The following is a 14,739-nucleotide window of genomic DNA, read 5'->3' on the forward strand; positions in this document are numbered from 1 at the left end:
AAGTTTTGAACCACCAAGACTCTTCCTAGAGCTGGCCGCCTGGCTAAATTGAGTAATCGGGGGAGAAGGGCCTTAGTCTGGGAGGTGACCAAGAACCTGATGGTCACTCTGACAGAGCTCCAGAGTTCCTCTGTGGAGATGGGAGAACCTTCCAGAAGGACAACCATCTCTGCAGCACTCCACCAATCAGGCCTTTATGGTAGAGTGGCCAGACGGAAGCCACTCCTCTGTAAAAGGCATATGACAGCCTGCTTGGAGTTTGTCAGAAGGCACCTAAAGGACTCTCAGACCATGAGAAACAAGATTCTCTGGTCTGATAAAACCAATATTGAACTCTTTGGCCTGAATGCCAAACATCACGTCTGGAGGAAACGAGGCACCACTCATCACCTGGCCAATATCATCCCTATGGTGAAGCATGGTGGTGGCAGCATCATGCTGTGGGGATGTTTTTCAGCAGCAAGGACTGGGAGACTATTCAGAATCGAGGGAAAGATGAACGGAGCAAAGTACAGAGAGATCCTTGATGAAAACCTGCTCCAGAGCGCTCAGGACCTCAGACTGGGGCGAAGGTCCACCTTCCAACAGGACAACGACCCTAAGCACACAGCCAAGACAACGCTGGAGTGGCTCTGAATGTCCTTGAGTGGCCCAGCCAGAAACCGATCAAACATCTCTGGAGAGACCTGAAAATAGCTGTGTAGCGATGCTCCCCATCCAACCTGACAGAGATTGAGAGGATCTGCAGAGAAGAATAGGAAAAACACCCCAAATACAGGTGTGCCAAGCTTGTAGCGTCATACCCAAGAAGACTCGAGGCTGTAATCGCTGCGAAAGGTGCCTCAACAAAGTACTGAGTAAAGGGTCTGAATACTTATGTAAATGTAATATTTCCAGGGGGGTTTTCTCATACATTTTCAAATATTTCTAAAAACCTGTTTTTGCTTTGTAATTATGGGGTATTGTGTGTAGATTGATTAGGGGAAAAAACTATTTAATCAATTTTAGAATAAGCTGTAACGTAACAAAACGTGGAAAAAGTCAAGGTGTCTGAATACTTTCCAAATGCACTTTAAATAAAGTACAGCACAACACATATTGCACAGACAAACATAAGTATACACAATATACACAAAACACAGTCAACTAAAACAAACACATTCTTCATTATAAAAATTATCTGTCCGCTGCCTGAACTGCCCTAGGGACACTTCCGCATCTATTCAAAATGTATTTTGGAGATCATTCCAATCATGTGGAGCAAGAAAACTAAAGGCGGACTTCCCTAACTCTGTATATACCGAAGGAGTCTCCAAAGTTAACCAACCCTGTGATCGGGATTGATAAGATTTAAAATGACAAGTTAACAGTGAAGTTAGGTAAGTCAGAAGCTTGGGGAACAGGTCTTTGTAAACAAAAAGAGCATCATTATGTGATCTATGTGACTTGAAAGAGATCCAGCCAACCTTTTAGTAAAGAATACAGTGATGAGTAATCTAACTGTCTCCTGTGATAAAACGAAGTGTGATATGAAAAACGACATATAGGGGTTTAAGACCAGAGGCAGCTGCACTTTGATAAATAGTATCACCATAATCAAGAACAGGTAGAAAGATTGACTGCACAATCTGTTTCCTGCTTACTAGAGAGAGACAAGATCTGTTTCTGAAAAAAAAAGCCCACTTTAAATCTTAGTTTCTTAACAAGCTCATTCTTATGTTTTTTAAACAATACATCATTGTCAATCCAAATACCAATGTATTTGTATGCAGGGACTTGTTTGAATATAGAACCATCCAATAAGTGAAGATGTAATCAATCTGAGACAATCTTACGAGAACTTGCAAACAACATGTATTTAGTTTTGCCCGTATTAAGCACAAGTTTTAAATCAGTAAGGGCTTCCTGCACAACTGCAAAATGGGACTGTAGCCTTGTCACAGCCAGGTCAGCAGTTTGGGCAAATGCATTCATAATAGTATCATCCTCATATAGATGAAATTGAAATGTTTTAACAGATTGACCAATAGCATTTATATAAATGAGTTAAGATAATCATGAAACCAAGAGCAGGCGTCAGAGCCCAGACCAATCGTGGACAACTTGTTCAATTAAAATAGCATGATCAACAGTATAACATGCTTTTGACAGGTCCACAAACAAGGCAGCACAATTCATTTTAGCGTCTAAAGCATTGACAATATCATTAACAACTAATGTGGTTGCTGTGATAGTGCTGTACCCTGGCCTAAACCCAGATTGATTTATATTCAAAATACCATGCTCTGATAAAATAGAGTAAAGTTGCTTATTTACCAAATATTTGAGAATATTGGCTAGACATGGAAGCTTGGAGATGGGATGATAATTACTATCCCAGCCCTTATGGAGTGGCAGCACATAAGCTGTTTTCCATACTTTTGGAATATTTCCTGATAATGTTAGATTTAAGATATGGGTTACTGAGCCAGCAATGAGCGGGGAAGCACACTTGAGCAGAGCTGGCTCCAAATGGTCAGCCCCTGTGGATTTCTTGGTATCTATAGTAAGTAAGGCATTAAGGACTTATTTTTCTGTTAATTGCCTAAATGCAAAAACTTGACTACCATTTTCAGAGTCAATCTGCAAAATTTACAAATCAGAGTTTAGCCCACTCTTAGAGACAGAAGGGTTAGACGCTCTAGTATTTCAGTACCAACCATACATACCATACATTACTGGTACCACACATAGATACCATACATTACTGGTACCATCCATTACCATGACCTGCGCCCCAAATGGCACCCTAAAAGTAGTGGACATTTGACCATAGGGAATATTGCATTATAAAGGGAATAGGGTGTCATTTAAGATGTCGCCCATCGCTGACCCGGTTTGTACCTATCTGACCACCTGGAAACCAATCAGAGTGCCTCCTCACGTCCCAGACACCAAATGAAGTCAGTGAATGGGAGATAGATAACGCTCCATAGGGACCAGATTCATGGAATCAATAGAGAGCAGTTCCTTCCGCCAGGCAGGCAGGTCTGCTGTGAGCAGAATGAAACAGTCCGGAACACAGTTAGACCTGATGGATTTCCCAGAGCAGCGACTGCAGGGCCAGGGCCGTGACTGTCTGTGCATGAAGAACCCCTTGGGTTGAGATGGTTGCCTGGCTGGTGGCGGTTTTGGCTAAATTTGGATCTGGGAGGTTTCCATTGGCGACCACGTCTTGACCGTTTCCCAAACCCACTGGTTTGTCAGTATTACTATGAGAGAGCGAGAGAGAGCGAGAGAGAGCGAGAGAGAGCGAGAGAGAGAGAGAGACAGACAGACAGACAGACAGTGTGTGTTTGAGACAAAGAAAGAAAGAAAGAAAGAAAGAAAGAAAGAAAGAAAGAAAGAAAGAAAGAAAGAAAGAAAGAAAGAAAGAAAGAAAGAAAGAAAGAAAGAAAGAAAGAAAGAAAGAAAGAAAGAAAGAAAGAAAGAAAGAAAGAAAGAAAGAAAGAAAGAAAGAAAGAAAGAAAGAAAGAAAGAAAGAAAGAAAGAATAAAAAACAGAGGGAAAAGAGTGAGTGAGAGACAGAGACAAAGAAAGAGAGACAGAGGTATACAGTATGCATGTTTGAGTATGAAAGTGCAAGCGGGCTTGCTTGAGCATGCAGTGTGTATGTTATCATGCGTCTCTGTGTGTGAAAGCGTGTGACTGATTGGTTCAAATTCAGGGCAAACTCACAGAAAAGCCATTAGTAAAGCAGCAAGAGTATTTCAGACTCACCAGTGCGTTTAACAGCAAATTCAATTGTGATCTAAATCTACATAATGGAGAATCAAACATTCAATTTCGCACAGTAATCATGTTCAACAGAGTGTGGAGATGGAACTAACAGAGAACATGTGACTGAAATGACACATGCAATAAAATAGACTGCTCTCTTATGGCTAGAACTTATGACACTTAATAGTCTTATAATGTCTTATAATCCTTTATGTCCCCTTATGAGGGTTTTATGGCACCTCTATGTCCAGACGGCAGCCCATACTGTGTACAGTATATCACTGACCTCAGTGCTGGTGTTCTATTCTATTCTATTCTATTCCATTCTGTTATATTCTATTCCATTCTATTCTGTTCAATTCTTTTCTGTTCCATTCTATTCTGTTATTTTCTATTATATTCTGTTCTAATCTATTCCATTCAATTCTATTCTATTCAATTTTATTCCATTCCCTTCCCTTCCATTCTGTTCTATTCTTTTCCATTCTATTCTATTCCATTCCAATCTATTCTATTCTATTCCATTCTATTCTATTCCATTCTATTCTATTTAGTGACCCATAATGATATGAGGATATCACAGTACTATCTACACCTTAACCTGTGGATATGCCAATGACAGCTACAATGATGGATATAGGAGATGTGATGAATGGCGTCACCTGTCCCTGTATCTACTGTCTACTGTCACCAGCAGAGCCCCTGGCTGATCCCCCATGACAGCACCATCTATTTTATTTTTATTTTATTTTATTTCACCTTTATTTAACCAGGTAAGCCAGTTGAGAACAAGTTCTCATTTACAACTGCGACCTGGCCAAGATAAAGCAAAGCAGTGCGATAAAAAACAACAACACAGAGTTACATATGGGATAAAACAAAACATAAAGTCAAAAATACAACAGAAAATAGAAAATATATATACAGTGTGTGCAAATGTAGCAAGTTATGGAGGTAAGGCAATAAATAGGCCATAGTGCAAAATAATTACAATTAGTATTAACACTGGAATGATAGATGTGCAAGAGATGATGTGCAAATAGAGATACTGGGGTGCAAATGAGCAAAATAATTAACAATATGGGGATGAGGTAGTTGGGTGGGCTAATTTCAGATGGGCTGTGTACAGGTGCAGTGATCGGTAAGGTGCTCTGACAACTGATGCTTAAAGTTAGTGAGGGAGATAAGAGTCTCCAGCTTCAGAGATTTTTGCAGTTCATTCCAGTCATTGGCAGGAGAGAACTGGAAGGAATGGCGGCCAAAGGAGGTGTTGGCTTTGGGGATGACCAGTGAGATATACCTGCTGGAGCGCATACTACGGGTGGGTGTTGCTATGGTGACCAATGAGCTAAGATAAGGCAGGGATTTGCCTAGCAGTGATTTATAGATGGCCTGGAGCCAGTGGGTTTGGCGACGAATATGTAGTGAGGACCAGCCAACAAGAGCGTACAGGTCACAGTGGTGGGTAGTATATGGGGCTTTGGTGACAAAACAGATGGCACTGTGATAGACTACATCCAATTTGCTGAGTAGAGTGTTGGAGGCTATTTTGTAAATGACATCGCCGAAGTCAAGGATCGGTAGGATAGTCAGTTTTACGAGGGCATGTTTGGCAGCATGAGTGAAGGAGGCTTTGTTGCGAAATAGGAAGCCAATTCTGGATTTAACTTTGGATTGGAGATGATTAATGTGAGTCTGGAAGGATAATTTACAGTCTAACCAGACACCTAGGTATTTGTAGTTGTCCACATACTCTAGGTCAGACCCGTCGAGAGTAGTGATTCTAGTTGGGTGGGCGGGTGCCAGCAGCGTTCGATTGAAGAGCATGCATTTAGTTTTACTTGTGTTTAAGAGGAGTTGGAGGCTACGGAAGGAGTGTTGTATGGCATTTAAGTTTGGAGGTTTGTTAACACAGTGTCCAATGAAGGGCCAGATGTATACAAAATGGTATCGTCTGCGTAGAGGTGGATCTGAGAATCACCAGCAGCAAGAGCAACATCATTGATATACACAGAGAAAAGAGTCGGCCCAAGAATTGAACTCTGTGGCACCCCCATAAAGACTGCCATAGGTCCAGACAACAGGCCCTCCGATTTGACACATTGAACTCTATCTGAGAAGTAGTTGGTGAATCAGGCGAGGCAGTCATTTGAGAAACCAAGGCTATTTAGTCTGCCAATAAGAATGCGGTGGTTGACAGAGTCGAAAGCCTTGGCCAGGTCGATGAAGACGGCTGCACAGTACTGTCTATTATCGATTGCGGTTATAATATCGTTTAGGACCTTGAGCGTGGCTGAGGTGCACCCATGACCAGCTCGGAAACCGGATTGCATAGCGGAGAAGGTACGGTGTGATTCGAAATGGTCGGTGATCTGTTTGTTAACTTGGCTTTCAAAAACTTTAGAAAGGCAGGGCAGAATGGATATAGGTCTGTAACAGTTTGGATCTAGAGTGTCACCCCCTTTGAAGAGGGGGATGACCGCGGCAGCTTTCCAATCTCTGGGGATCTCAGACGTTACGAAAGAGAGGTTGAACAGGCTAGTAATAGGGGTTGCGACAATTTCGGCGGCTAATTTTTAGAAAGAAAGAGTCCAGATTGTCTAGCCCAGATGATTTGTAGCGGTCCAGATTTTGCAGCTCTTTCAGAACTTCAGCTGTCTGAATTTGTGTGAAGGAGAAGCGGGGGGGGGGCATGGGCAAGTTGCAGCGGAGGGTGCAGATTTGGTGGCCGGGGTAGTGGTAGCCAGGTGGAAAGCATGGCCAGCCATAGCAAAATACTTGTTGAAATTCTCGATTATTGTAGATTTATCGGTTGTGATAGTGTTTCCTAGCCTCAGTGCAGTGGGCAGCTGGGAGGAGGTGCTCTTATTCTCCATGGACTTTACAGTGTCCCAAAACATTTTGGAGTTAGTGCTACAGGATGCAAATTTCTGTTTGAAAAAGCGAGCCTTTGCTTTCCTAACTGCTTGTGTATATTGGTTCCTAACTTCCCTGAAAAGTTGCATATCGCGGGGGCTATTCGATGCTAATGCAGTACGCCACAGGATGTTTTTGTGCTGGTCAAGGGCAGTCAAGTCTGAGGAGAACCAGGGGCTATATCTGTTCTTAGTTCTGAATATTTTGAATGGGGCATGCTTATTTAAGATTGAGAGGAAAGCACTTTTAAAGAACAACCAGGCATCCTCTACTGACGGAATGAGATCGATATCCATCCAGGATACCTGGGCCAGGTCAATTAGGAAGGCCTGCTCGCTAAAGTGTTTTAGGGAGCGTTTGACAGTGATGAGGGGTGGTCGTTTGACCGCAGACCCGTTACAGACGCAGGCAATAAGGCAGTGATCGCTGAGATCCTGGTTGAAGACAGCGGAGGTGTATTTAGAGGGTAAGTCAGTCAGGATGATATCTATATGGGTGCCCATGTTTACGGATTTAGGGTTGTACCTGGTAGGTTTGTTGATAATTTGTGTGAGATTGAGGGCATCTAGTTTGGATTATAGGATGGCCGGGGTGTTAAGCATATCCCAGTTTAGGTCACCAAGCAGTACGAACTCTGAGGATAAATGGGGGGCAATCAATTCACATATTTTTTTTACATTTACATTTTTAGTCATTTAGCAGACGCTCTTATCCAGAGCGACTTACAGTTAGTGAATACATTTTTTATTTATATTTTTTATACTGGCCCCCCGTGGGAATCGAACCCACAACCCTGGCGTTGCAAACGCCATGCTCTATCAACTGAGCTACATCCCTGCCGGCCATTCCCTCCCCTACCCTGGACGACGCTGGGCCAATTGTGCGCCGCCCATGAGTCTCCCGGTCGCGGCCGGCGGCGACAGAGCCTGGATTCGAACCAGGATCTCTAGTGGCACAGTTAGCACTGCGATGCAGTGCCTTAGACCACTGCGCCACTCAGGAGTACACTGCGCCACTCAGCCCCCAACTGTGCCCTGGACATATGGTGTCCAGGGCACAGTTGGGGGCTGAGGGGGGTCTGTAGCAAGCGGCAACAGTGAGAGACTTATTTTTGGAAAGGTGGATTTTTAGAAGTAGGAGCTCAAAATGTTTGGGCACAGACCTGGATAGTATGATAGAGCTCTGCAGGCTATCTCTACAGTAGATTGCAACTCCACCCCCTTTGGCAGTTCTATCTAGACGGAAATGTTGTAGTTGGGGATGGACATTTCTGAATTTTTGGTGGCCTTCCTAAGCCAGGATTCAGACACTGCTAGAACATCAGGGTTGGCGGAGTGTGCTAACGCAGTGAATAACTCAAATTTAGGGAGGAGGCTTCTGATGTTAACATGCAAAAAACCAATGCTTTTACGGTTACAGAAGTCAACAAATGATAGCTCCTTGGGAATAGGAGTGATACTGGGGGCTGCAGGGCCTGGGTTAACCTCTACATCACCAGAGGAACAGAGGAGGACTAGAATAAGGATACGGCTAAAGGCTTTAAGAACTGGGCCCGTATCCTTAAAGATTCTGAGAATCCTCTCAGAGAGCTCCTAACTTAACCTAAAAATTCCTTGCCAGGAGTTTTAGCTTAGAAGTGATTCCAGAACATTTTCAGTGAACTCTGAGCCAGGAATGGATGAAAAATCCTATCTTAGTGAGGAGGTGTGGTTGACCCCGTTGCTAGGTATGAGTCATCATTTCAAAAGCCGTGATTGGTTGATCCTACAAGTTTGATGAAAATGAACTTTTGGTGATAATGAGCAAAGGATGTACCCTCAAATCAATAAACATAATTATACACTCTAATCTTATGCAGACTATAATTGTAAATAATATTTCACATTCAAGAAAATATCTGGAAAATGAATAGTAAGCTGTAGGGGTTATAGCCTAACATTAGAATCTAAAATATGTGAAAACTTAAGCTCATTACACCCTGTTCAAATAATGATTTGTGTCTCATTTGCTCATATTAATATCCTAGCTGGCATATTTTGTACTTTCACTTCCATATGGACCCCATTGAAAACAAGATGGCCTATCTCAAGGGAAGTAGAAATTGCAACGTTACAACTCAGTGTGAACTTAACGAGGGTAACACAGCTCAGCTTTTAACAATGTCTGTGATTGCTGGCTGGTCTATTTATGAAGGCTTGTTAACAAATATCCTACAAACACAGAAAATGGAGAAAAAAAGGAATCGCAAGCCGAACTGGACTGAGGAGCAAGGTTTGTTGCTGGCCCAGTTGGTGAACGAACATAAAGGTATGTTACGAGGAAAATTTGGCCCAACTGTCACTAGCCAAGGCAAGAGGCGCGCCTGGGACACAATATCCCAAACAATCAATGCCTCTTTTCCACTGGTGGTGCGGACAGGCGACGATTGTGAGAAAAGGTGGTATGTGCTGCAGTCCAAGGCAAAAGATGAGTTTGCTGACTTTTTCAGGCCTCAGCCGCACCTCTCCGTGGAGAACATGAAAGCGCCTCTTAAGCTGGCCTATGCCACGCTCCACCACCGCTCTTGTTGTCTTGTGGGCCCTACAATAGAATACAGACCTTTAATTATTTGATGGAAATATTGCACTACTTGGATGCTCTAACATATTGCTTGCATTTCATTTCCATGATTTTTGTATTGTTTGGCTTACCTGTTATAGTTTAGTTGGGGCCCTTGGCGTGGCTGGAGGTAAGGTGTAAGGAGCCATGGTTTGCATGGGTAGCCACTGTCCCCTAACAAGTGGCAATTAGCTGGCACATAGCGTCTCTCAAAAAGCTGTCTGATGCCACTCTCGGAGAGCATTCTCGCATCATGTGTGGAGCCTGGCCATTTAGCCACAATGTCCAAAATCTTCCAGGCCGCATTGAACACTATTTGCACATTGATGCTGTGGAAATTCTTCCTGTTAACAAAGACAGCCTCGTCCTCTGATGGCGCAATTATTCTCACATGTGTTCCATCAATTACACCCACAACGCCAGGGAATCCTGCAATGTCCATAAATGCCCTTTTATGTGTGTGTAAAGTGCGGGCATCCAGCGGGAATGAAACAAATTGTGTCACAATATTAGGTTGTGACAAAGCTGTCAGTGTTTGGGTGATGACTCTGCTGACGGAGGATTGGGACAGACCCAAGTCATCACTGCTGCATTGTTGCATTTTCCCTGTTGCCAAATACCTCAGGGTTGTGATTACTTTCTTCTCCGGTGTAATAGCGTTGTGGCGTCGAGTTGGTGAAGTAATTGCATCTCTAAGGAGATCCACCACAAACATGATTCCTGCACGATCCAATCTGTAGCGTCTCAATAATTCCCTGTCATCCAGTGTTTGCAGGACATCTCTCCTGCCTCCTCTGTTGGCCATTTTGTGCAGCTGCTTAGGGTAACTCCTAAGCCACTAAAAGTCCTCTTCCCTGCTCTTAGCAGATCTCGCCTTAGGAGCCCTTTTAAGCGCTAGGACTCTTGAGGAATAGCTTTTATATTAACTGGGATTTTCGTGTCACTTTTAGGGGAAATTCTAAGAAAACGTCATGCCTCTGAGAATTTTCTTAGAATTTGGCCGCTAGGAGCCACTTTTTGCACAAAAATTCTTTAGAGATACGGGCCCTGGTCTTCTAGTGCGATGGGTACAGAGAGTAAAGGGGGCAGATTTCCGGGCGTTGTAGAATAGATTCAGGGCATTATGTACAGACAAGGATATAGAAGGATATGAGTACAGTGGAGGTAAACCTAAGCGTTGGGTAACAATGAAAGAGATAGCATCGCTGGAGGCACCGATTGAGCCGGTCTCTGCGGGTATGGGGGGTGGAACAAAGGAGCTATTTGAGGCAGTTTGAGAGGGACTTGGGGCTTTACAGTGAACTTGTATAATAACAACTAACTGGAACAGCAATAGGCAAGGCATATTGACATGGGAGAGAGGCATAAAGCAATCACAGGTGTTATTCGAGAGAGCTAAGACAACAACTGATAATGGCGATGAAAGTTTGGGTTGAGGCTAAACAGATAAACAGGACAGGATACCGTGTAAAGGAACAGTCCAGCAGGCATCAGCTGTGCAGCTGAGTGATCATAAGGTCCAGTGAACAGCAATATGTGAGTCCGAGTGCAGTTCGAATTGGTGCTACAGCACAGGCTAGCAGGAAGCATGGCTGTTGTTTGCGTGTGCTAGCGGGCCGGGCTAGCAGATGGATCTTCGTGGTCGTCGCAACGGGAAGCCTGTTGAAACCACAGACGATTACGTCGGCAGACCAGTCGTGATGGATCGGCGGGGCTCCGTGTCGACTCTAGGAGCTCCCGTCCAGTTGACAGAGAGGTAGATAGCCGGGAGATGGGCCTGACTCAAGGCTAGCTCAAGGCTGATTAGCCAACAACAACATCCATTTGGTTGCAGCTAGCTAGTTGCGATGATCCGGAGTTAAAGGTCCAGTGATTCAGTGATTCCGGCAGAAAAACCGATATGTTCTGGGTCGATAACGCGCTGTGCAGACAGTGCAGACTGCCCGATAATAGTCCAGGCTAGAGCTGGCTGGTAGGTAGTGCAGGCCACGGACAATGGTGAAAAACCGCTAACGGTGGCTAATAGCAAGTAGCTAGTTAGCTGGCTACTCCCGTCCGGTAGACAGAGAGATAGATTTGGGCCTGGCTCGAAGCTAGCTCAAGGCTAACTGGTGCTTGCTTCGGGGGCAGTGGTGATTAGCCAACAGCAACATCCATTCGGTTGCGGCTAGCTAGTTGCGATCCGGTGCTAATGTCCAGTGATTCAGTTATTCCGGCAGAAAATCCGATGTTCTGGGTGAAAACCGCTAACGGTGGCTAATAGCAAGTAGCTAGTTAGCTGGCTAGTTAGTTTTAACTGGAGATTCTAGATAAAAGTTAAGTCAATAATAGAATCCGTTCCACATTGAGTGAGGCGGGTTGCAGGAAAGTATATTTAGTAGAAGGATGAAAAGTGTGAAAGGGAAATATGTACGAAAAATATAAAATAAATACAAAAAACTGGCTATTTACACGTACACATCATTCTATGCTAGACTGATGGATATGGTATGGCTATAGCCTATAGGGCCCGTATTCATAAAGCGTTTCAGAGTATGAGATCTGATCTAGGATCAGTTTTGCCTATTAGATTATAATGAATATGATTATATGGACAGGGTGGACCTGATCCTAGATCAGTGGGCCCTGAGGTTTTCCCGACCATGTGAACCTACCAGGAAAAATGCTGGGCATTAGTTATTATAACCTATAGCTAGAGGGAAAAACTCCAGGCCCTAGTGTGATGTGATTCAAGAAATAGCAGCACACTGAGACAGAAACAGATAGTCATAGATAAATAGAGGGTTACCAGTTGAAGTATACCAAGTAAATAATTGTATTGTAGTACTGTAGATGCTATGTTAGAGGCTATGTTATGTTAGACATGTTGGTAAGTAGTGGTGTAAAGTAATTAAGTAAACATACTTTAAAGTACTACTCAAGTAGATTTTTTGGGGTATCTATACTTTAATATTAATATATTTTTTGACAACTTTTACTTTTACTCCAGTACATTCCTAAAGAAAATATGTACTTTTTACTCCATACATTTTCCCTGACACCAAAAAGTACTCGTTACATTTTGAATGCTCAGGCAGGACAGCAATATGGCCCAATTCACGCAGCTACACAAGTTACAACCGCTTACAACAACACTGCTGACAAAACAGGCAGACTATCTGAGTCAGACAGTAAACAAACATGATGAAATATACAACATCATAGGTGGCGCGTGAGTTTCATGTTTGGGGTAGCAGTTTAGCCCCAACTGGAGGAACATTTTTAAGGAGCATCCCCACCAAAAAGAATAATTTATAAACACATTTCAGGATAGGATACTACAAAAATGACACTGACAAACTGAGATCAACAAAAACAACCTGGTCTTGAATGCAAACCATCTAATCTAGGCCTACGAAAAGGGGAGACAGATACTGTACAATATGACATCCATCTAGCCTGGAGTCTAAAATTATTGTCCTAAACTTTCCAGTGGCACTGACTCACCCAATGAAGACAGTGAATAAGGCACTCACCAGGGATACGGCCGACGCCCTCCGCTAGGGCCAAGAGATTAGTCCTGGTGTAGCCTACTAATGGGAATAAACTACACTCCTTAAATCATTTGAAAGGATCCTTCGGAGTATACAGTATGTGACTTCTGTGTGTATCTTTTGTGGGCCAGTATTCAATCTGGCAGGACCATGGCTTTGCCCCTGCTCTCCGGAAATACAAAAGAAACAAGAACACAGTGACGTCTGGTTTGCCTAATATAAGGAATTTGATGTATAGCATTTAATTTAACTTTTACTCAAGTATGACATTTGAGTACTTTCCCCACCACCGTACATTTAAATCCAGAAACTTTTAGACTTTTACTCAAGTAGTATTATACTGGGAAACTTTCACTTTTACTTAAGTCATTTTCAAATAAGGGACAAACCCTCCCCTAACCCGGACGATGCTGGGCCAATTGTGCGCCGCCTCATGGGTTTCCCGGTCGCGGCCGGCTGCGACACAGTCCGGGATCGAACCCGGATCTGTAGTGACACCTCAAGCACTGCGATGCAGTGCCTTAGACTGCTGCGCCACTCCAGAGGTCCGAGTATGACAATTGAGTCCTTTTCCACCACAGTTGGTAAGTACACACTTACTTGTTGAGGTAGACCCGTTTCTCTGTGAACTGTCCCTGTCCATGTGTGGGGTCCTCATAGGGTTTGTTCTGCACCACCTCCACTCCTTCTCCACGCTCACTCTGCTCATGGCTGTGCTTGCTGATCATATACAGCTGGCCAATCCTGTACTGGAAGACAGAGAGACAGACAGACGGACAGACGTGGTTTTAGATCCACCATGATAATGTTAGCTGTACAACAAATTGGGACAACAAATTGGAACGTTTCCAAATGTTGAAGGAATGTTCATTGTTTGCAGGAATGCATATTGAGTAAGATGACCGCTTTAGCATGAGGCCATATAAAGATCATTAATAAGTTAAGATTAGTTGAGTATAATCAGGAATATTATCGAGTGAAAATCTAAGGTTGTTGAAGGATGATGGTAAAATATAACCACTTGTAAATCTCCCATTTTATGTTAGGCAGCAGAACGATACTGTACTATAACTTCATGACCATCATAAAACATCTAAGCCCAGATCAGGTGCTATCCCAAGATCATAAATACCAGAGTTACAACAACCACAGCAGATTCACACCTGGCAACCATCTCCATAACAACCAAACACATGGTTTAAAAGAGTCATCCACACCATAGCAACAGAAAGGTCCATATTAGCCCAACCCCCGAGCTAGCTCTAAACAACAGAACAATAGCAACAGCCGCCCGCGCTAGGTGATACCATATCCCAGAGGCCTCCAGTCTAGTCAACACTCACAATCCTTCTCTCATCGCACACTGACCCACTTGGACCGTGAGGGCGTACGACCGTGTTGCTGTGAGCAACAGGGATAGTGTCATACAGTAACAATTTTCAACTCGGGTGGAAAAAATTAGTAGGGAGGGCAGGAGGGGGGATCTCGACAGCTTTGGGAGTGAGGTTTTCCGACCGCTGGCATTCCCATTCCCAGTCCAGGAAATCAATACTGAACTGTGACTAACATATACGACCCTGGTAGTCCTCTCAGGGCCACAGGGGCTCAGTGGCTGCATCCCAAATCCCTACATAGTGCACTACTTTTGACCAGGGCCCATAAGGCTCTGGTCAAAACTAGTATACTATATAGGGAATAGGGTGCCATTTGGGACCCAGCCAGTGGCTCAGCTTGTAGCTCCCTATAGAGTTCCAGAGATACTTGGACTAATCTAGGGGAGGGAACAGAAACAGGCCATGGGGCTCTGACTTGTGGCTGACACCTCTTTTGATGATGTCCTTCCATGACGTCCAAGAGTAAGGTATGGAGGATTAGGAAAAAAGAAGACCCTTCTTAGAAATAGCGCTATCAGCAGAACCAGTAGCAGGAAGAA

General features: G+C 43.7%; 1 protein-coding gene across 1 annotated transcript in view; it reads right to left on the bottom strand.

The window, feature by feature from the left end:
* The window catches only part of LOC311139757 (cytoplasmic phosphatidylinositol transfer protein 1-like), a gene marked incomplete at both ends in the record, with an annotated part of 90,813 nt that overhangs the window by 10,055 nt on the left and 66,019 nt on the right, over window positions 1-14,739 (bottom strand). The window contains 2 exons of the mRNA XM_084174699.1: window positions 3,155-3,251; window positions 13,407-13,555. Coding sequence (XP_084030825.1) covers window positions 3,155-3,251; window positions 13,407-13,555 — 246 coding nt within the window. The remainder of the gene's footprint in view (window positions 1-3,154; window positions 3,252-13,406; window positions 13,556-14,739) is intronic.

This window comes from Coregonus lavaretus (genome assembly GCF_964263955.1).
Source record: "Coregonus lavaretus genome assembly, chromosome: 2".
Taxonomy (NCBI): Eukaryota; Metazoa; Chordata; class Actinopteri; order Salmoniformes; family Salmonidae; genus Coregonus; species Coregonus lavaretus.